Here is a 22881-nt window from a genome sequence, read left to right on the forward strand (position 1 = left end):
TTCTCCCGGTCGGGCTCCACGCCCACACCACCGAAGTCCGGGGAGAGAATCTGATTGGCCCAGCCCGGCCAAGGCGGCCAATAAACCTCAGCGGAGAGGCAGTCACGTGGCACAAGGACAGGCATGGTGGGCGGGGTCCCAGGGCCGGTTGCGTGGTGTACCGTGTGCTGCCCCCACGTGCTGCCAGTGCTCGCTTCCTGAGGGGCCCGGGGCACCCAGGCCTTAGTAATCCCTGCCCGCTGTGCACCACGCTGTTCTGAGTTGAGTCTCCTTCTCAGTCGAGGCCATTATCCCCCACTGGGCCTTCTGCAGCCTGGGCTCAGCTTCCTGCTTGCTCTCCCACGTAGGTCCCTGGCAGGCCCTGGAGATGGTGACGGTCTTGGCTGCCTTGACCTCGGTAAAGCCCGGTGTCTGGGGCCAGCCACTCCAAACCTGCGGACCACAGTGGCTCGAGCTCAAGGTTCGCACTCAGAGGGCTGCCTTCAGCTGGGCGCCCTGTCCCTCAGCCCAGCCCCCTGGATGGTACCCCGACTGTCGAGGCGGAGGAGTTTCCGTGGCCCGCTATGAGAAAGCAGCTGCCTCCTAACCATGCAGCCCCAGGATAAGGCCTCCTGAGCCGGGCTGCCCCCGCCCAGCAGGTGCATCCTAAAGCCTCCAGTTCAGGAGGGGAAATGGCATCCAGGGTGGGGAGGCAGTAGCAGGTTCCTGAGCCCTGACAGCCGTGGCAGTTTCTGGAAGGACCATCTCAGAGACAGCCAGGGTTAGTGGTGAACACCAGCAGTAGGCCCAGCTCAGGAGGCCCCTGCCACAGGGGACAGCCCTGGGAGAGGGGGCGCCGTGGGGACTTGTGTCTGTTAATTTAAGAAGTAACCGTTGAGCTTGGTGCCTCTGAAGCTCTTCATCTTTGTCAAGGGAAATAGTTGGGGGTAGGCTAGGGCCGTAGTGTGCTGCGCAAGGTGGTGGAGGTGTCCAGGCCAGTGTTCTGGACCCCAGCTGCTCTGGAGAAATCACCTGGGCGGATCTCAAAGAACGCCTGGCCAAGGAATCCCCTGGTGCTAAAACCAAGAGCATGGTTCTCCTCCATGGGGCACAGTGACTGAACACCATCCCCGGGCTCAGAGGAGGAGAGTAAAACTGTTTCCTCAGCGGACTGCTGGTTACTCAGGTGCATTTAATTTAAAAAGATTCATAGAGCCTTAGGCTTATGTGTGCTCTTCTGTATAAATGTTATACTTCAGTAAGAAGTTAAAGAAAAAGGGAAAAGAAGTTGCTGCCTGGGCCTTAATTAGGTCCGAACATCTGTGGTGGGACCTGGGTAGTGGTGTGTTGGGGAAAAGCTTCCCAGGTGATTCTAAAATGCAGTCACGGGTTAGAACTGCTAGTTTAACCCTGAATTTGGTGTCTCCATTCAGTACATTCTGGTAAACTTCTCCCCAGGCAGAAATTTAACTCGGAAGTTCCCCTAGGAGGGTCTCCGGTCACTGTTAAGGCTTGGCCAGCCGGCTGTGTCCCCCCCACCCTTGCCAACCTTGGGGTCCATCAGGACCCGAGCCCAGACATTCCAGTGAAGTCTGGCTGGAGCAGGGAAGGGCAGGGGTGTGGAGGGAAGAGATGTCAGGAGGGGCAGAGAGGGAAGAGGCCACCCAAATCTAGGAGGTGGGGTTGGAGGGCAGTCGGGGTGGCCTCAGGCATTCAGGAGATGTCAGTCTTGCTCAGCCATCCGTCCTTTGCCCTGAAGATGTGTGAAGCTGAGGGACCAGGCTAGAGTCTCTCACTCCCCAGAGGAGGGCTGAGGGTTTGGTGGTCACATGGCAGGGAGGAGGGGATCAGAGAGAGGGACTCTGGCCCCTGACTTGGGGGTGCACGGCGCAGGGCAGCCCCAGGGCAAATAAAATGGCTTCAGGCCTGGTGAGGTGTAACCAATCGAGGAGAGGCTTGCAGGGGCTGGCCCTGGCTGTGCCTGGCAGGTCACTGGGTCATCAGTTCCCGGAGGCGGGGGCTCATAGGCCAGGCCCACCCCCAGGGGGACTGTCTTCCTGCTGCTGCAGGATTTGCAGCCAGAGTTGGGGGTCCCCTTGTGATGGCTCTGTGCTGGTGCTGGCTACAGCTGGTCTGTGGTGAGAGGGACTCTTGAGCCTGCCCCCCCCCCGCCGAGATGGCTAGGCCAATTTGTCCAGGTCACTGGCTTCTGGCTTGCTTCCATATGTGCTTCCTCACTGAGCCTTTCTGGGCACACTCCAGCACCTCGTGGCACAATGAGGCTGCAGGGCACCGAAACTGACTCCAGCGGAGGCATCCTCTCCTTGGTTGGGCACCTTCCCAATCCCAGGGTGTGTTGGGGGCTTGCAGTGACTCTCCACCCTTTCCCTTCACCACCCCCACAAGTCCTGGGACCTGAGAGCTTTGGGTCTTTTTTCTCTGTGAGGGTCCTGGGCAGGTCTGAGCCCCTCCCTGCTCTGCCCTTGCTCAGAGTGGGGCGTGGGTGTTGGGCCGGAGGGGAGAGGATGGAGATGGGACCATGGAGGAGGTGGGTCCCCAGGGTGCAGGGTCTCCAGCTCCTCCCATTAGGAGGTGGATGCTGCTTCCTTTCTCGAGCTTGGCCCAGGTGACCTTGGAACTTCCCACTGCCATCCTGGAATGTTCCCTTGTCAGGCCAGCTTTGAGCCATGAGATGCCAGGCTGCCCAGAGAGGCCCCGTGACGGAAGATGGAGCCCCAGGGAAGCACCTGCTGACCGCAGGCACCCATGGCAGACAATCCCACCTGGGTGAGCCTCGGGGCGAATACAGATAGTTATTCAGTTGCTCGGTCGTGTCTGACTCTTTGAGACCCCATGGGCTGTAGCACCCCCCAGCTCCTCTGTCCTCGGGGTTCTCTAGGCAAGAATACTGGGGTGGGTTGCCCCTTCCTTCTCCAGGGGACACAGAGACACAGGTGCAATAAAAACACCAGCCCAATGCTCCCAGCAGCCCACGTGAGTTTAGGGTACACAGGTGACACCATTGTCATCTGTTCAGCGTCTCATCCTTTGGAGGAACCAACCTGCCCCTCGGATGGTCCCCAGCACCCCCTATCCCACCCTCCCCTCCCTGTTGCCATCCCAGGTTGACTCTGCCCCAGTCTTCCAGAGATCTGGCTCTGAAGGTGAAGGTGTTCAGAGCTTAATCATCTCGTGGACTTGCCCTTAAAAACCCAGATTTTCTCATTCTAGTCACTCAGCTTCTTTCCAGATCACCTGCCAACGCTGACCCCCCCGCTCCACACTCTCTCTCCCCCTCCTGTTAATTAGTTTCTCCTGTTTCCACCAAAGAACCATGATTGACAAACGTTGCCAGGAGGGAGGAAGTGGTGGGGCATGCTCTCAGAGCCAGGGGATTGTGGGGCAAGTTCTCACCTGAGAAGGGAGAGAGTCCCAAAGTCCTGGGGTCTGTGGCCCTGTCCCTGAGAATTGAATTGCTGCTCCTCTCTTTTGTGGGGGGGTCTGAGACCAAGGACACAGGGCAGAGGCTGCACGGCCGCCCCTGATAGCGGGGGCTGTGGAGAGGGGCATCTTCACCTGGCCAGGGAATCCCGCATGGGACTGGGTGACCGCTCTGCTCCAAGACTCTGTGCCAGTTCACATGGGCTGAAATCCTGGAAAACCAAACCTGGGCCCGAGCCTGCAGGCACTGAACGTGGTGCTGGCTGCATTTGCAGTCACCCCAACAATAGTGGGGTCTTCGTAGAAAAAGGCTGGAAGTGGAGTTTTGAAAGTCAGCACCTGGGCGGCCCCCACCCTGAGGGGAGCAGTCCCCACACAGGTGGAAGGGCAGGGATTCCTACACCCCCACCACCTCACCTCACTTCCTTGCTCCTGTGAGCAGCAGGGGGCAGAGAGCATGGAGGGGGACGTGGAGGCAGTTGTGAGTTTTCATCATACAAATTCTGGGGGGTGTTTGCAGATCCTCAGCCAAGGACCTGTTCCCTGGACGGTGGGCTGACCCTGACCTGCTTAGCACCCTGGGGAGCACCAAGGAAACCCGGAAGCCTGTGGGCTAGACCACTGAGTACCCTCCATCTGTGGGGCGGAGAGCCCTTTGTCAGAACTGACCCCGGACCCCTGCCCCCCCAACCCCCCTCGGGACCCTGGCTTTGCCACCTGAGTGTGTCTCTCTTTTCACCTGGACAGAGAGTCTTTGGCCCCCTCAGCCCTGCCCCACACCTGCACTTCCTGGGCCTTTGCTGCCAACCCCCTGGAAGGGGGTCAGCCTGGTGACTCCGGGTCCCCAGACCTCTGTCCAGGGCTAGTGGGTCAGGCCACAGGGCTGGTGCGCACAGGGGGCAGGGCTGGTCCCATGGGTGGCAGTTGCCCCTCCTCCACCCCTTACTCATTAGCCAGGCTGTACACCCCTTACTCATTAGCCAGGCTGTACGGTTACCCTGACCGGCTGGGTGAGGCTGGCCAAGAAGGTGCTCAGCCGTGCAGTGTGGCTGGGTGGCCTGGGCTTGGAATGGACAGCCCCCAGGACACGGTCCCCCAAGGCCGAAGGAGCCGCTGCCCTGCCCTCCGCAGGCTAGTCCCCGTTGGCTTTGGAGCTGAGGCACGGACACTCTTCGTCCTTTCTGGACCCCTGGTAAGGAGGCGGGGGGCAGGGGCTGCTCCAGGCCTTCCCCAGGAATCACCCACAGTGACGGTGTCCAGGTGGCACCAGGGGCCACCACCCAGAGCCTGGCGGGGTCTGACCTCTCTCAGCAGCGGGCAGCCCCCTCCCCCCACCATCAGAGGGACCAGGGGTGTCCTCCTTCAGGAACCCACAGGGAGGCTGGCCGAAAGGCCCGAGAGGCCAAGGGGAGCCCAGGCGTGCCTGCACGGCCATTTGCACTGGAAGAGGGGCCTTTGCCCATTTATTTTCAAAGGGAAAATGGCTCCAGGTACATTTTTTTTCTGACCATAAAGACTACTAAATATGTGCTCCTTGTAAGAGTTTGGATACCAGTAAAAGAAGACACTCCTTTCCAATCCCACCACGTGGACAGAGGCTTCTTAGGGTTTTGGTGTCTTTAACTCCACTCCTCTGTGTTTGCATGCGGCCTGACGAGATGGTTACAGTAACATCACCAGCTGTATCCACTCCAGCGCCCCCAGTGGGGAACCAGAGCTCAGGGGTTGATGCTGTTGCCCCATGGGGTGGGGGCAGGACCCGGGCCTTCTGCCACCCAGCCTCAGCCACACTCTCGCTCCTCCGTTGTGGGTGACTCGCCCTGTGGCCCAGAGGGGCTTCTTGAGGGTCAGGGCCTAGAGAGCCTCTTGCTGGGAGCTGGGCTGTGAGCAGGGCCCTTGACCTTGGCCCCGGCCTTCAGTTCCTCTTCCAGATGCTGAACTTCATGGTCTACGTCGTGAGCACGGTGTTCTGCGGACACCTGGGCACGGTGGAGCTGGCAGCAGTGACCCTCTCAGTGGCCGTGAGTACAGCCAGGACCTTCTCCCCTGGGCTTCTGGGAGAAGACACGGCCTGAGGGCACAGCTGGGCCTCCGGCCTCACCCGAGCACACCCCACTCACAGGCCTAGCCAGGACGGGTTTCCTGCTGCTGGGCAGCCCCCTGGGTGCAGGGTCCCCCCTCGGTCTCCTCCTGAAAGCCTGCATTCTCTTCTGTGTGTGGCTCCAGTTTGTCAACGTCTGTGGAGTTTCCATCGGGTTTGGCTTGTCCTCCGCCTGTGACACCTTGATGTCCCAGGTAGGTGGGCCCCCGGGAGCCAGCAGGGCCGGAGCCAGTCCCACGGCTGCTGCAGAAAGCGTAGGGTTGGGCACCCACCCGAGGCCCCCCAGTGGCCCCTGCATCTGGGAACCTGTCAGGCAGGCCTTTGGGGGGCAGCTGTCCTTGTACACCCACCCCCAGGGACCACATGATCTAGGGACCAGACCCTCCCCTTGCTAGGGTGGCCGGGCGAGAGAGCACTGGAATGAAAGACAGCCCTCTGACCTTCAGTCCTCTGACTTTGACCTTGAATCCTCTGGCCCTGTGTGCTGAGCGCACACTGAGGGGGCCTGCTGTCCTCAGAGGGCCCACCACCCGGAGGGGCTCAGCTCTGGGGTCCTGGGGCTCATGGTGGGCCTGGCTGCTGCGCACTCCCCAGGGAGACTCACATGTGCTGGTGCTTCAGGGATGGTGGGGGGTGGGCAGTGCCTCCTCTATCAGGAGTGGTCGGAGTACTGGGCACCGTGGGTGGACAGGGGCTGGAGTTCTGCAAACAGCTGCTGCCGTCACTCTGAGCTGCTGAGCCCCTCAGAGGAAGCCCCGGGTGGGATTGGGGAGTGGTGGAGGGCTGCCCAGCACACCCGCCGCCCCCCTCAGCCGGCCAGCGGAGGGCAGGCGCGGGGCGGGCGTTACCCCTGTGTTCCAGAGCTTCGGAAGCCCCAACAAGAAGCACGTGGGCATCATCCTGCAGCGGGGCGTGCTGGTGCTGCTGCTCTGCTGTCTGCCCTGCTGGGCGCTCTTCCTCAACACCCAGCTCATCCTGCTGTTATGCAGGCAGGACCCGGCTGTGTCCAGGTGCGCCGGGGCGGGCAGGGCCAAGTCACCTTGGGAGGCCCACCCCAGCCCGTGCTGCCCTCTCTGGGTCTCCAGCCGTTCCATGGGGGCTTGGTCTGGGGACTCTCCCCCACAGCATGCTGCTCCAGCTGTGGTCAGCAGGGGGCAGACCGCAGCCCATTTTAATTGAGAAAAGGCATTTGTATGGGATTTGTTTTCGTCTGGTCCCAGCGTGGGCCGGAGCCCCCGCAGAGGCTTCGGAAGCAGTGACACGTGCACACCCCACATCACAAACAGTGGGAACAGGACCGAACCCCATTTCTGAGGAATTACACACTGTGTTGTTAATGTAGGATATGTTTCCTTACCTCACTTGTTTCCTGTTAATGTGCACTTCATGTAGTTAATTCTTAACGTGATGGAACCTTGTTTTCCCCCTTACAAACCTCACATCTCCCCGAATTTAAGTTCCCCAGCCCTGAGACCCTGTGTTTGGGTCCTTGGGTTCTTGGGCCCCGCCTCCTGGCACCCCACCCCCACCGAGGTTCCAGATGTCTCTGGGGGTCTTGTTTTCGAGGTAAAGTCTGCCAAACCTTTCCCCACAACCAGGGCATAGGCTGCTCGGCTCAGAGCTTGGTTCTTTCTCCTGCAGGCTGGCTCAGGAGTACGTGCAGGTCTACATCCCAGGCCTGCCGGTGAGTTGTCTTATGGAGCTTGGATCCTGACCCCCTACTGGCCAGGCGCCCCTCAGCCCTCATGCTGGTGGCCAGAGGGGCCAGAGAAAACTTCACATTGCGGTCGGTGGTTGGTGCAGATTGAACTTTTAAAAAGTAGCACGACACCTTTTTCTGGTTATAAAACCATTTACAGGAGAGATTCTGGAAAGCCTGGGGAAGAAACATTTCAAATCTTCCATAATCCCAGAGAAAAGACAGGTTAATCTCTCTCTCCAGGGCTATTTCTCTTCAAGAGTGTGTGTGTTACCAAACATAGAGACTCACCTGTAGTGTGAAATGGGGCCAGTGTGTGTATGTTGTTTTGTAACCCACTTTTTCCCTTTCAAATATATCATTAGTCAGTCTCTGCTGCTGCTGCTAAGTCGCTTCAGTCGTGTCCGACTCTGTGCGACCCCATAGATGGCAGCCTACCAGGCTCCTCTGTCCATGGGATTTTCCAGGCAAGAGTACTGGAGTGGGGTGCCATTGCCTTCTCTAGATATGCTCAAATCACTGTCCATAATACCCATTTCAAAGGCCCCACAGTATCCGCCCCCTTTGCCATAACTTATTAACTAGTCCCCATGTGTTGGGTACTTAGGTTGTTTGCAGTGGTCACTCTTATAAATTAGGTTGTGATCAACATTCTTGTAGAAAAATCTTTGTGAATGTCTGTAATGATGCCTTATTGGAATTGGAGTTGCTCTGTTAGTGGCTTTCTTTACTGGTTTGTATCAATTCTACCCTCAAGAACAATATTCTCATCAGCACAGAGTATTATGAAAATGTTTTCTCCAATTAGACATAGGTTATTGTAACATGCACATTATTGCAAATGAATTTGAATGTTTTTTTCATATCTTTGATCATTTGTTTTCCTTCTGTGAATTGCCCACATCCTTTGCTTATTTTAGTGGATTAATCTCTTTCTAATTATTTTAACTCTTGTTAAATAATATCTCACTCCTTTGACATATGTGTCACAAACGTTTTTCAGTTGCCTTCTAATTTTTTGATACTTTTTTCTTAAAGAATTTTTAATGTGTGCATAACAGATCCATAAATCCCATCCTTTATGATGTCTGTCTTTGATGAGCTTAAGAACAGTCACCCCATTGCAGGATTATAGAAGCATTTGCCTTTATTTTATTTGAACTTTTTAATGGCTTCTACTTTTGTGTTTAGGACTGTAATCTTTAACAAATGTTGTCTAAGAGTTGTTATTGAATGTTCTTTCTCTATTAATTTATTGAATACTAAGTAAGCAGTCCATCCACACAGATAAGTTTCTGAGATTTGAGCCCCACCCAGTGGTCCATGTGGAGAAAGCGATGGCACCCGACTCCAGTACTCTTGCCTGGAAAATCCCATGGATGGAGGAGCCTGGTAGGCTGCAGTCCATGGGGTCGCTCAGAGTCGGACACGACTGAGCGACTTCACTTTCACTTTTCACTTTCATGCATTGGAGAAGGAAATGGCAACCCACTCCAGTGTTCTTGCCTGGAGAATCCCAGGGACGGGGGAGCCTGGTGGGCTGCCGTCTATGGGGTTGCACAGAGTCGGACACAACTGAGGTGACTTAGCAGCAGCAGTGGTCCACGTGTCCACTCGGGACTCATGGCTGCACGGTGTGATTTGCTGTGGTTCAGTGGACGTGTCACCACGTGGCAGGCTGTCTCAGGGGAGTCCACCTTTCTCTCTCTGCCCCCCTCTATCCCCCCTCACACTGCCCCACTCTGTCTTCCCTCTCTGCCCCCCTGTCTTCCCTCGCTGCCCCCCTCTGCTTTCCCTCACTCTGCCCACCCCCCATCCTCCTTTGCTCTGCCCTCCTCTATCCTCCCAGCACCAGTGACAGAGCTCTTGAGGATGGGCCTGGGAAGGGAGAGGGTTGGGGTGAGCCCGTAGGGGACACCAGGGCTGTCAGGGAGCCTCAGCCACACCCTCCCATCTGGAAGCCTAGTGCCATGACTTCTTTGGGGCTCCAGATTTCTCCTGTATCATGGAAACCACCTGAAAAGTCTGGTTTTTCTTCTCTAAACCTTTGGCTCTTTAGACCAAGTGAAGATGTCTTGTCCAACAGGGCCCCTGGGGCTGGGTCAGGGGAAACTTCCAAGTTATCATTATGGTAGCCACTTTATCAAATCAACAAAACCCCTCCCTCCCAGACAAAGATGCTGCAGAACATAACTCCCTGTGGGGTGAGAAGCATCACGTGTCTTAGTCATGATGCTAACTCAACTCTTGGGACTCTTAAATGTGCCAAATGCTGTTTTGTAAGCACTTTTGCAATATTAGCATTGTGTATAAATGTATGTATAAATAGCAAGGATTCACACGCACAGTATTATCCCCTTTTTAGGTGAGGAAACCGAGGCACAGAGAGGTTAAGTAAGTGGCCTAAGGCCACACCGCTCACAGGAGGCACAGAGCCAGTACCTGAATCCAGTGGCACACTCTTGTTGACTGCAGTCCTGAAGAGAGGTGGAGGGCTGCAGGGAGGGAGGGTGGGCAGGGGCCATAGGCCTGGGCCAGGCTTTGACAGGGCAGGAAGCGCAGGGAAATGCCCCCAAGACACACACACACATGCAGGCCCCCTCTGTCCTCCGTGGACTCCTCTGAGGTCTTCACCCTGCTCTGCAGAGGCTGCTGGTGGCCTCCACCCTCCCTACCCCCACTCCCTCTGCCCAAGGCCCCTCCACCCAGAGTCTTGTCTCTGGCAGCCAGAGACAGGTCCTAGGGTAGCCCCGACCTGTGGGTTCTGGTGGCCCTTCTGTGAACAGGCCCTGTTGGCGGCCAGGGGCCCAGTCCCTCTCGTTCTTGCCGGAGCACTGGAGCCCCTCTCAGGTCCACCCTCCCGGCCCGCTGGCCCCATCCCGGCACCACCCCTCAGGCAGGGCGGGGGCACAGGCCAGCACGGCGCATATCTGTGGGTCGGGTCGTGCTCTGGTGAAGCAGGGGCCCCACGCTCATCTCAGCAGTGTCTGTCCTTGTCCATGTGGAGGTGTTGCTTACTTGTGTCTGTGTGTGTTTGTTTACACAGGCAAACTTTCTCTACAGCCTGCAGGCCAAGTACTTACAGAATCAGGTACAGGGCCCTAGCTGGAGCTGCCCCCTACCCTGTACCGCGCTGCCCAGCAGGGGAGGAGTGCCTGGGGTCCCTGTTCTGACCTCCACACGGGTCTGTGGGGAGCTGCATGCCCCCAGCCTGTGCCCCCCGGTGTCCCCCAACTCAGTGAGGCCAGTTTTCCCCTATTTCAGGGCATCGTTTGGCCCCAAGTCTTCAGCGGCATCGTGGGCAACTGTGTCAACGGCCTGGCCAACTATATCCTGGTTTCTGTGCTGGGCCAGGGGGTCAGGTGGGCAGGGGGCTGCAGGGCCTGGTTGCAGGGGTCAAGTGTTGGGGGGTTCAGGTGGGTAAGGCGTTCAGGGGCTGGTTGGGGGATCAGGTGGGCAGGGGCTGTGGTGGCCTGGTCCGGAGCCCTGGCTACCCCTGAGGGGGCAGCCAGTCCCGTCACAACAAGGATTGTGGAGGCTGTCCACACTGTTCAGCCACAGAGGGGTCGTGGGGAACTGGGGATGAAGCAGGCCTGTCCCCGCCTTGCCCCCAGGGCTGGAGTCGGCCTTTGCTCCAGCCCAGCCTTCCCTCCTCTGTCAGGGGCTCCGCATTCGCCAACACAGTCTCCCAGTTCTCGCAGGCTGTCTTCCTCCTGTTCTACATCGTGCTGAAGAAGCTGCATCTGGAGACATGGGCAGGTGTGGAGGGGGCCCCCACCCAGGGCGGGGGTTGCTGAGGAGGTGCCGCCAGCACCAGCCCAGGGCCTTCATTTCATGGGCAGGGTGCCAGCTGGAGCCTTTGGAGGAGCCCTGCCCCAGGCCTGCCCCCACATCCCTCAGGGCCCACCCCCTCCCCACCCCCTCCCCACCCCCTATTTCTGCACCCTCTCTCCATCTCTGTACCTGCCTCTTGGCCTCTGCACCCCACCCCTAGAGGCCCGGTTTCCCAGTCCAGTGTGTCACGGGGCACAGCCCTGCTGGGGATGGGCCAGGAACTTCCTGGCTCCTATTGGAGATTGAATGACAACTTGGACAGAATGCTGGGTGCCAGCAGCAGGGTGCACCCACATTGCTCGGATAAGCTTCACGACTCCTCATTAACTCCATTTTTATTTACATGGAGGAAGCTGGTGCCAAGAGAGTTTGTCATTCACCACAAATCACAGAAGTGGGCTCGAGCCTGCTCCTAGGCCTAGGTGCTGAGCTTTTAGCCCCTGAAAGCTGGCTGTGTGGACTGTGGGTCCCTCTCTGGCCCCCATGGCTGTACAACCCTGTCTGCCTTGTGAAACCTCCCGGCACCTTGGTGTCGTGCCACCCTCCCAGCAGCCCTTCAGGGAGATGGGGCAGAGATAAGAGCTAAAATTTCATCCTAGGAGGCAGGGCCTAGGAAGGGCCAGGCTGTCTGCCAGCCCAGGCTCCCACCCAGGGGTGCTGCCCGAGGTGTTAGCCGGTACCCTCCTCCCGTCCCCACCCTGCCTGGTGCCAAGTGCCTGGGCTTGCTGCTGCTGCTGCTAAGTCGCTTCAGTTGTGTCCTACTCTGTGCGACCCCATAGACAGCAGCCCACCAGGCTCCTCCATCCCTGGGATTCTCTAGGCAAGAACACTGGAGTGGGTTGCCATTTCCTCCTCCAATGCGTGAAAGTGAAAAGTGAAAGTGAAGTCACTCAGTCATGTCCGACTCTTAGCGACCCCATGGACTGCAGCCTACCAGGCTCCTCCGTCCATGGGATTTTCCAGGCAAGAGGGCTTGCTGTGTGGAGCCAAAAGCTGTGGGCCCCGGTGGTGGGTGGGCTGGCTGGGCTGCAAGGCGGACGAGGGCTCAGCCAGCTGGCTTCTGCTCCTAGGCTGGTCCTGGGAGTGCCTGCAGGACTGGGGCCCCTTCTTCCGCTTGGCTATCCCCAGCATGCTGATGCTGTGCATCGAATGGTGGGCCTACGAGATCGGGAGCTTCCTCGTGGGTATGTGGGATGGCGGGATGTGGGGAGCCCCCTCCCCCGGATAGGTGGTTCACCTGCCAGGCCTGGCTCCCTGCCAGACTGTGAGCGTCCAGCAGGCAGGCCTAGGCCCAGCACTGCCCAGTCTAGGTCTGACATGGAGTGGACACCCGGGCATGGTTTTCAGTCAGAGATGGAGTGAGATGGAACTGGTGCAACCGGCACATCTTGTGCTCATCAACCAACTCGGATCAGAGTCCAAACCACCAGGGCTGAAATGGCCCCAAGAGACCTTCCAGACTACCCCAGACCCCATTTATAGATGAGAAAATTGAGTCCTAAGAGTAAAAGAGGCTGTCCAGAGTCACCGCAACAGGGCCAAGAGCTGAACTCAGGCTTCTTGACCTTGGTCCAGTTTTCTTCCCTCCCTCATCACACCATGTACACAGGAAAGGGACCCTGACCCTGGCACACCCAGGCAGGGGTCTCCTGGAAGGCTGAATGCCAAGTAGAAAGGTGGTTTTTGCTGTATCTGACCTTGGAAGCCACTGGCCCCTTGGCCCCAAGAGCAAGGGGCACTCTGTCAGCCCAGGGCTGTTGGTCAGCTGGCTGGGCACTCACTGTGTTCCCGCCGCGCCTCTGCAGGCCTGCTCAGCGTGCTCGACCTCTCTGCCCAAGCGGTCATCTACGAGGTGGCCACCGTCATCTACATGGTGAGACCCATGGGGGGCACCTTTTGTTCTGCCCCCAGCCCAACCCCCTGACAGCCTGGGGGTGTCAGAGGGGGAGGGGCAGCTGTCCCCCCAGAGGCCATTTCTGTCTCCTGAGGGACCCTCCAGACCTCCTGTGTCCACCAGACCCAGGCCCTAACAGGCACACGTGGCCCACAGCCATTCTGCCAAGGGTGATACAGAACTCTCCATGTTGGAATTGTTTTGAATTGATTGGAATCGTTTAAAATTGGGAGATTTCACATCACTATCTGGATTTTTGCACTTTTTTGAAAAACGGGACATTCCCTTTGGCAGTGGGCCCATGTTCTTGCACACCCCTAGTGGTGGGCTCTGGGAAACAGAGCCCTCTGGGGCCCCTTCCGTGCCTCTGCCGGGGAAAGGACTCTCCACAGTTCCTTCCTCTTCAAGGACACGTGGGGTATCCCGTGTCGCTTGTACAGCCTCTGCCAGCCTCCTGGGGTGCATACTCTGTGACCACAGCTTTAATCAAGGGAGTCGCAAAAACCTACCTGTACAAAACTGATTTATAAGGTGATTCTTATGTTGCAAGTGGTGTCGATGTTTTTCTCGCAGGGACCTTTTCTGACAGACTTACGACTACACTCGCCTCTTTATGTCGTGTTTACTCATGAGGTTTTGGCTGTGTGTTGATTTTGGCTGCCTGTGGTGTCTGATGGCTCAGCCAGGGTGGGGCTTTGGCTGGCTTGCTTGGGGTATCCCCACCCCACCTGCCAGCTGCCAATCTCATGGCTGGTTACCAGCAGCCAGGAACACCCTGCTTCCCTCCCTCTTGGCCTGGGGTAGGAGGGGGGCTGACCGTACCTTCTTGTCTCTGAGCCCAGATCCCCATGGGGCTCAGCATCGCGGTCTGTGTCCGAGTGGGGACAGCCCTGGGAGCCGCAGACACCGTGCAAGCCAAGCGATCAGCCATCTCAGGCACCCTCTGCACAGGTGGGTGGGATCAGGCCTAGGCCAGGGGAGGCTCTGAGAGCCACAGCTACCTTTCAAGCCTGTGTACCTGTTACGTGGCCCAGAGCAGCAAGCCTGCTGTGCCCCTTCCGGCCGCTTCCCCACCACTGGGGGTCTGGGCCGGCAGTTTCCATCACATAGTGCGACGCTGGGAAAGCCCTTCCTCACCAGGCTCCCAGCCCTCTAGGTCTTACTGTGAGCTCGGCCTCCTTGAGTGCCCAGGAGCTTGGGGCTTGCTCGTAGCGACCCTCAGAAGGACCCCTCTGCATCCATCCTGTCTCTGCTTTCTGCAGCTGCCAGGCTCAGAGCAGCTCTTCATGGAGAGCGGTGGTTCTCAGGCTTTAGACCTAGGTTGGGGGTGGGGTAGGGGAGCAGGGTGTCAAAACCCGAACCTCCCCCCGCCCCCAGCAGTTTCTGACTCGGTCGGTCGGAGATGGGGGTCTGAGAATCTGCTTCCCTAGGCAGCTGCTTGTCCAGGGACCCCATTTTGAGAACCACGGGAGGAAGGGCATTTTGCATGTTGTCATCACGGGACCACAGATGAGGGTCTTCATCCAAGTGGACATGTGGCTGGGCTGGCTCAGGCTGAGGGGAGCCAGGCTCCTCCCTTGGCTGGGTCGGCATCACCGCCTTCATCTCTTGCAGTCGGAACCTCCCTGGTTGTGGGCATCCTGTTGAGCCTCCTGAGAAACAAGCTGGGCCACATCTTCACCAATGATGAGTAGGTCTCGCCTCGCATCGGGGGCCTCAGCTGCTGCCCGTGCACAGACCAGGCGCCGACCGAAGGGCAGGGCAGAGCTGCCGGGGCTCCTTGGGGGGTTCGGATGTGTACCCCACACACAGGGAGACTCAGGGACAGGAGCGGCCTAGCCTGGCCTGGAGCCACCACCTAGGCTCGCAGAAGGTGGGGGCAGGGCGGAATAGACAAGGCCAAGGTTGTGTCTCACAGTCCCCTGTCCCTGCAGGGAAGTCGTTGCCCTGGTCAACAAGGTCCTGCCGCTGTACATCTTCTTCCAGCTGTTTGATGCCCTCTGTGTGAGTTCCGCTCCGACCCCCGACCCCCGTGTTCCCAACCCCTGCCCCCACCCCAGCAGCTCAGGGCTGTGAGCTTGAGCTGCCTGATTAGGGCTGACTACAAAGTGGCAGCTCTTGTTGGATCTATTATTATTCAAAATAACGCCTCCCCCTCTTTCTCTCCTGCAGTTCCGATTTACTGAGATGCACATAGATTAGCAAAATACTGACCACTCTTCAGTGCAGAATCGTAAACCCTCTTCTTCCTTGTTCCCCAGGATCGGGTTGGGGGTGGGGAGCAGGGCACAGCTCTGACCCAGGCCCCACCCGGCCAGGAGCGGCCACACTGGTTTCCAGAATAGAGGCACCCAGAGTACGGAGGGGTCCAACTTTCCGCTTGGATCACTGAAGAGCAGGTCCCATTGAGTGCAAGTCTGAATTCTGTGAATGTTTTAACAGCCTGGCATAGAGACAGCGAACACCAAAGTCTCATTTATTGAGCAGAATTTGAAGCCCTGGGTCGTCGTCTTCACGCCTTGGGCAATCTTGCAGGAAGCTCCAAGTCTCTGCCTGGAGCGTGTGCTTAGAGAGCAGCAAGGGGCAGGACGCAAGAACCCACATAGAGTCGTCATCAGCTCTTATAGGAAGGAAAGAAAGAACCGTTGGGAGAAAGTATATTCATGGAGAGTTTTCCCCAGAGCCCTGTCACTCTGGCCGGTTCCCCATACATTCCAGGGCTGGCCTTCGAATCTAGCTGGGCACAGGCTTGTAGCACATTTCTGACCTCATCAGGACTGCTTGCTTTGGGCTGGGTTTTGTCATCAAATTCACAGCTTTAATTGCAAAACATTAAAAGAAACCCTCTTCTAGGCTCTGTTATGGCTTCTGCAGGGACACTATAATTACTTTTTCTCTAGCTCCAAGGTGAGGCCACAGCTGAGAAACTCCTCCTGCAGGGTCAGGCCACAGAGGGCTCTGCATTCCTAAATGCTCCTAAGGCAGCACTGCCCACCAGGGAACCCGCAGCAGATTCACAGCTCACAACTGCTGGGGTCTTGCAGTGCGCATCGCTGTATCTACTATCTTTACTCCCGGTTATATCTATCTATCTATTTGTCTATATTTTTTTTCATTAAAAAATTTTATTTTTTGGCTGCACCACGCGGGATGTGGGATCTTCATTCTCTGACCAGAGATGGAACTGGTGCTGCCTGCAGTACAAGCTCCACTGCATTGCCAGAGAACTGCATTGGCAAACCACTGGATTGCCAGAGAACTCCTTGCCGCCGCTGCTGCTGCTGCTAAGTCGCTTCAGTCATGTCTGACTCTGTGTGACCCCATAGACAGCAGCCCACCAGGCTCCCCCGTCCCTGGGATTCTCCAGGGAAGAACACTGGAGTGGGTTGCCATTTCCTTCTCCGGTGCATGAAAGTGAAAAGCGAAAGTGAAGTTGCTCAGTCATGTCCGACTCTTAGCGACCTCATGGACTGCAGCCCACCAGGCTCCTCGGTCCATGGGATTTTCCAGGCAAGAGTACTGGAGTGGGGTGCCATTGCCTTCTCTGAGAGAACTCCTTCGATCTGTGTTGTTCTTTTTTTTTTTTTTTTAATAATTTTATTTATTTTTGGCTGTGCTGGGTCTTCGTTACTTGCTCAGGTTTTTCTCTAGTTGTGGGAATGGGGGCTACTCTCTAGTGGCGGTGCTCAGGCTTCTCTTGCTGTGGAGCTCTTGGGTGCAGGGGCTCAGTCATTGCGGTTCTAGGGCACTAGGACCCAATAGTGTGGTGCACGGGTTTAGTTGCTCTAAAGCATTTGGGACCATCCCAGACAGGATCAAACCCGTGACTCCATTGACAAGTGGATTCTTTACCACTGAGCCACCAGAGAAGCCCTATATTATTCTTAATTTAAGTTTTCCATGGACCTAGTTTTTATTTTATATTTTTTATGCCTTTCTTGAGTTATAATTTACATACCAAAAATTCATGCGTTTTACATGCATAAGTCAAACCTTTAAGTAAGTGTCTACTTGTGGAACCAGCGCTGTAATCCAGTGTGGACTGTTTTCGTCACCCCCACAGAATTCCTGGGGCCTGCTTTGAAGTCACTGCCTGCTCCCACGGGCAGCCCCTGGCAATGCACTGACCCACTTTCTGTCTGTGCGTACTTGCCTTTTCTGATTATTTTATAGACATGCAATTACAGAGTATGTGGTCTTTCGTGCCTGGTTTCGTTCACTTCTTGAAATGTTTCTGAGGTTCGTCCATGGCGTAGCGTTTTTCAGGACTTCATTCCTTGTTGTGGCTGAATAATAGTCCACTCTGTGGCTGTAACATGTTTGTTTACCCATTCATCAGGTGATGGACATTTGGGTTGTTTTGAGTGTGGCCTGCTGTGACTAAGGCTGCTGGGAACATTCAAGTATGAGTCATTGTGTGGACGTATGTTTTCCTGCCCCTTAGTAGAGTCTTAAGGAGTTGAAATGTTAGGTTGAAGCGTAAGTTTACCTTTAACTTTGTAAGAAACCATTAAGCTGTTTTCCAAAACAACTGTATCGTTTTACATTCCCACCAGCAATGTACCAGGATTCCAGTTCCTCCCCTGTGTTGCTAATTCTTGGTATTATTGTTTGTCTTGAAATTGGAAAAAGTAGATTAAGAGCAGTTTTAGGTTTACAAAAAAATTGAGCAAATACAGAGTTCCCATAAGCCCCTCCCCTGGTTCCCCCTTTTATTTACATCATGTGTAAGTACAGGACATTTGTTTACTTGATGAAGAATATTGATACATTAAGTCCACAGTTCATGGTTGGTATGCGTTCTATGGGTTTTGACAAATGTTTAAGGACATGTACCCAACATTGTGGAATCATACAGGATTCACACTGCTATCTGAAACAGGTGAACAACAAGGTCCTGCTGTATAGCACAGGGAACTATATTCAGTATCCTGTAATAAACCATAATAGAAAAGAATATGAAAAAGACTATATATGTATGTAGAACTGATCACTTTACAGCAGAAACTAACTTTAATATTATTTCTCATTTTTATTAGAGCCATCCTCATGAGTCTATACAGGTATCTCAATGTAGTTTTAATGTACATTTATTTTTTTTTTGGCCATGCCACACGGCACGTGGGATCTTAGTTCCCCAACCAGGGATCAAACCGAGGCTCCCTGCAGTGCGGGCACAGAGCCCTAACCACTGGACCACCCAGGAGTCCCTGATGTGCGTTTCCTGAATGACTTACGCCGAGCCCCTTCCATCTGCATGTCTCCTCGGGTGAAGTGTCCGCTTGTGTCTTTGTCCACTGCAGACATCGGGTTCTTGTTGTCTGAGCCTGCCAGGGCTGCCCTGACAAAGCACGCAAAGCCAAGTGACCTAACATACTAGAAATGGATTGTCTCGAAGTTCTGGAGACCAGAGGTCCTAGATCCAAGGCACCAGGGGAGGATCTACTCCAGGCTCTGCTGAGCTTCTGGAACCCTCAGGAGCCCCTAAGCATGTAGGAGGCATTGTTTCCCCATGTCTATTTACACTGTCTTCCCCCTCTGCATGTCTGTGTTCCAGTTTCTCCTTTTCACAAGGACACCCGCCTTCTCGGGGTAGGGTCCACCCTGATGACCTCATCTCAACTTGGTCTTCTGCAGAGATGCCATTTCCAATTAAGGTCATATTTGGAGGTCCTGGGGCCGGGACTTCAGCATCTTTGGTGGGGGTGGTGGGGGGGGGCACAAGCCAACCCATAGTAATTATCTTTTTATTCAGTGCAGTCGCTCAGTCATGTCTGACTCTTTGCAACCCCATGAATTGCAGCATGCCAGGCCTCCCTGTCCATCACCAACTCCCGGAGTTCACTCAAACTCATGTGCATCGAGTCAGTGATGCCATCCAGCCATCTCATCCTCTGTTGTCCCCTTCTCCTCCTGCCCCCAATCCCTTCCAGCATCAGAGTCTTTTCCAATGAGTCAACTCTTCACATGAGGTGGCCAAAGTACTAATGTTCTTTTTTTCATTGTAGAATAGTTGATTTATAATGTGTTAATTTCTACTGTATAGCAAAGTGATTCAGTTATACATATATGTATTGTTGTTCAGTTGCTAATTCGTGTCTGACTCTTTTCTACCACATGGATGGCAGCCAGGCCTCCCTGCCCCTCACTATCTCCCGGAGTTTGCCCAAGTTCATGTCCGTTGAGTTGGTGTACATTTTAAAAAATATTCTTTCCATAGTGGTTTATCATAGCATATTGAACGCAGTTCCCTGTGCTCTATATTCGGACCTTGTTTATCCATCATGTATGTAATAGTCTGCATCCGCTCACCCCAAACTCCCAGTCCACCCCTCCCCCTGTATCTGAAACGCAGCAGCCTTGTGTGACCCTGGGCAGGTCCCTCCATGAAGGAAGGGGGACGAGGGCCCCTCCTAGCCCATGTTGTGGACTTAAACAAGGCTGAGGCCTGTAGATTCCTGAGGAAGCCCCACTGCTAAGACCCACCGTCGCCTCAGCATCACCAACCCCCAGCCCTTCTGCCTTCTGCAGTGTCTCTACGCTGGGGTCCTGCGTGGGACCGGCAGGCAGGCCTTCGGGGCCGTGGTGAATGCCGTCATGTACTACGCCATCGGCCTCCCGCTGGGTGTCGTGCTGACCTTCCTGGTCGGGATGGGGATCATGGGTACGTGGTGTGGGGGGAGGGGGGAAGGCCTAGTGATCGTCGATGCCCTCACTCGCCCCCGTATCCTGCAGGCCTCTGGCTGGGCATGCTGGTCTGTGTCATGCTGGCCACCGCTGCCTTCGTCACTTACACGGCCCGGATGGACTGGAAGCGGGCTGCAGAGGAGGTGAGTGCCCTTCCCGTTACCAGAGAAACCATGCCAGACACCATCCTCAGCGCCCCCCACCCCCACCCCGTTCAAACTCAAGCAGAGGACTCCCGATGACCCCGAGGGTGAGCTGTGACCTTGGAAAAAGTACCTACAGCACCCTGTCTGCTGTCCTCTTGGGAGCACTTCTGAAACAGGCAGCCTGGCGTTTGCTTCTATGGCTCAGACCCTGAAACCCAGAGGGTGTGGGTTCGCCTTTGTATGAGGATCCAGTCCTCCTGGCATCTGAGACAATGGATCAACTCATATCTAAAAGAGCGCCACTTACAGTTTCCCAGACCATGGCCATGGCAGGTCTGGCCTCACTGCACTTTGGGCATTGTGGTTTCTGCAGGCTGAAGATCTGGTGCTACCCTACGTTGAGCAAGGCAGTCAGTCGGCAGGCACCACCTTCACAACAGCATTTGTTTGCTTTGTGTCTCTGGGTCACACTTTGCTCATAATTCTCATCATATTTCAAATCTTCTCATTTATGGTGAGGGGTGATCACTGAATTCTGATGTCACCATCGCAAAAATATGACCTGCTTAAGGCTCAGGTGATGGTATTTTCCAGCCAGGAAGTATCATTTAAACTGCGGTATGGACAAGGTGTCTTGCACACTTAGCAGACTTCAGTGTTGTGCAAACATTACTTTTATGTGCACCAGGAACCCAGAAAAGCCCTCTGCCTGCATTATTCGCCTTATTGCAGTGGTCTGGAGGCCCCGAGGTGTGGCTGTGTGTGACCGTGTGTATCCTGCTCAGCCTGCAGGGCTCAGCTGAGGCCGGGTGGATGGGCAGCTGGCAGGCTGACCTGGCGACTCTCTCTCCTTCAGGCGCAGAAACATGCAGGACTGCCGCCATTGGGGAGCACTGACAGCATGGACCTCGGACCCAGGCCCGGGCCTGAGAAAGCGGTCGTGTCTTCAGGTAACACTGCCCTGTGTGCTTGGGCGGCCAGGAACCACAAGCACCCAGGCTGCTTCTCTTCCTCAATGTGACAGTGACATCTGTTCTGACACCAGGAGGGGACACTGATGTCCCGGGAAGCAGGCCCTGTCTGTCCTGGCCTGAGAGGCTATGACCCTTGGTCCTGTCATCAGACGAGGGTGTGGGTTGGGTGCTTGGATCTCCTCCCTGTTGTCCTGCAGCTAGCTGCTAAATTAGGGGACGAGGTCTGAGCACCAACCATCTGATCTCAGGGCGCATTGTCACCACCCAGCTCCAATGTGGGCAGGAGGCCTGCAGCCAAGGGTTGGGCAGGTTAGCCTGGCTTGATAACCAGTGTGGGGGGGCCCTTCCCGCCCACCCCTCCACACCCTGTCAGACCGGAGCTCTGCTGCCCCGCCTCTGGCCTGAGCCCAGGGCTGTGTGTCCACAGACCATAGCCTGGTTATCTCTGCAGCCTCACCTTGTTCATCCTGGACTGTGCCTTGATTGGGGTGGGCATGGGGAGCCGGCACAGGCTTTGGGGGCTTCAGTGTTGCCAGAGAGTGGGGGAGGCAGCGTGACAGAGCATGTCACATGCTGAGGTCGCTGGTGAAGGATACGCACCTCCACGTCGTCTGACCCCATCTGATCTCAGCCTTGTCTGCACATCAGGTCTACAGGATGCTGTCCCACGTGTTTCCAGCTGTGAGGCAGGGGGTCAATCCTGTGGCTCCACAGCCCCCCACCCAGGGCTGAGCCGGCTTCTGTTTGCCTTGCAGTGGCCACAGGCAGCTCCCCTGGCGTGATCCTGACGACCTACTCGAGGCCCGGGGGCCACCCGGTCCTCCTCAGGACTCCAGAAGCAGTCCACGCCCTACCCACCCCTGCCGGCCGGCTGTCAGCCAAGCAGCTGGCTCTCCGCCGGGGGGCTGCTCTGGGGGTGGCAGTGGGCTCGTTGATAGTGGGGCTCATCCTGAGGGTCCTCACCGCCAGGCCCTAGCAACACAGCTTGAGATGAAAAGGAAGCTGAGAGCAGCTGCCCACCCCAAATTCAGTGCAGGGGGACACCCCTGACCGCTCCTCAAGAACATTCACAGGACTTCCCTGGTGATCCAGTGGTTTGAGATCCTGTCCACTGAGTGGGTTTCTCCCTCCTCCCCCTGCCACCCCACCCCCACCAACCCCCACCAGTTGGGGAGTTGGGATCCCACTTGCTGCGCACTGTGGCCAGAAAATAAACATATTTTCAGCTGGTGCTGCATGTCACACGGCGGGTCTGAGTGGCGGTTAAATTGCCTCCTCTCAGCTGGACTGCTCTTGATAAGTGCTCAGCCGACCAGAAGATGAGATTCCTGGGGTTGGTCCCGTTATTCAATAAATGGCTTCAGGTTGGAGATTTCAAATCAAGACCAAATAGAAAATGCCACTGTCACATTAAAAAGTAGGCAGTCTGCCGCCTAGGTCTGTTCACAAAGCCTTTGTGAAACTCTGGAAGGGGCGGTCAGTGGGCCCCGCGCACACGGTCCACCTTGCTGAGACCCGTCTGCTTCCTGCTCTGGAGCCTCCTGCAGGTACAGGAAGCTGGTCACCTTTCCCTCAGTCCTCTCAGGGCATCAGCATTTTCACTTGAGAAATGCCTTTCTCATAGTAGCGACAGGATATAACTAAGGGCAGTCAGTAAAGAGTCTGCTTACAATGCAGGGGGCCTGGGTTCGATCCCTGAGTTGGAAAGATCCCCCGGAGAAGGAAATGGTAACCCACTCCAGTATTCTTGTCTGGAGTATTCCATGGACAGGGGAGACTGGTGGGTTACAGTCCCTGGGGTAGCAAAGAGTCGGACACGACTAACACTTCGACAGACAGTAAAGCCTAGATCACTGGGCCAGGGAGGCTCGGGACAGAACTGGAGGCTAACCCAGTCCCAGGGTGCTTTGAGGCCTGGGACTGGGGACATGTTTGGGCTCCAGGCTGCACATGGGGCCCTGGGGGCTCAGCCTGGCCTTCAACATCCGCCCCTTTAATGTGGGTAGCTACATCCACAGACACAGTGGATGCACTAATCAAGGTCACTAGGGAAAAAGGATGCAGAGTGCAAACACTCGACTCCACAGAAAGGGAGGAGCCAGTGTCATCTGTGACCTGAAGACTCG

General features: G+C 55.9%; 1 protein-coding gene across 2 annotated transcripts; it reads left to right on the plus strand.

The window, feature by feature from the left end:
- The first annotated feature begins 4302 nt into the window (after nucleotides 1-4302).
- On the plus strand, nucleotides 4303-21999 carry SLC47A2 (solute carrier family 47 member 2). 2 transcript variants are annotated; one of them, XM_061391164.1, is made up of 17 exons: nucleotides 4303-4612; nucleotides 5340-5441; nucleotides 5647-5715; nucleotides 6383-6531; nucleotides 7163-7205; nucleotides 10267-10311; nucleotides 10485-10582; nucleotides 10882-10979; nucleotides 12125-12238; nucleotides 12860-12927; nucleotides 13791-13899; nucleotides 14563-14638; nucleotides 14883-14952; nucleotides 19480-19612; nucleotides 19684-19778; nucleotides 20638-20731; nucleotides 21511-21999. In XM_061391164.1, exons 1-17 carry the CDS (start codon nucleotides 4334-4336, stop codon nucleotides 21729-21731), a joined length of 1863 nt encoding a protein of 620 aa, XP_061247148.1. In that variant the 5' UTR covers nucleotides 4303-4333; the 3' UTR covers nucleotides 21732-21999. The 2 variants fall into 2 exon arrangements, with proteins under 2 accessions (XP_061247148.1, XP_061247149.1); XM_061391165.1 differs by lacking the exons at nucleotides 12860-12927; nucleotides 13791-13899.
- Nucleotides 22000-22881: the final 882 nt, after the last annotated feature.

Source organism: Bos javanicus, chromosome 19 (assembly GCF_032452875.1).
Source record: "Bos javanicus breed banteng chromosome 19, ARS-OSU_banteng_1.0, whole genome shotgun sequence".
Taxonomy (NCBI): domain Eukaryota; kingdom Metazoa; phylum Chordata; class Mammalia; order Artiodactyla; family Bovidae; genus Bos; species Bos javanicus.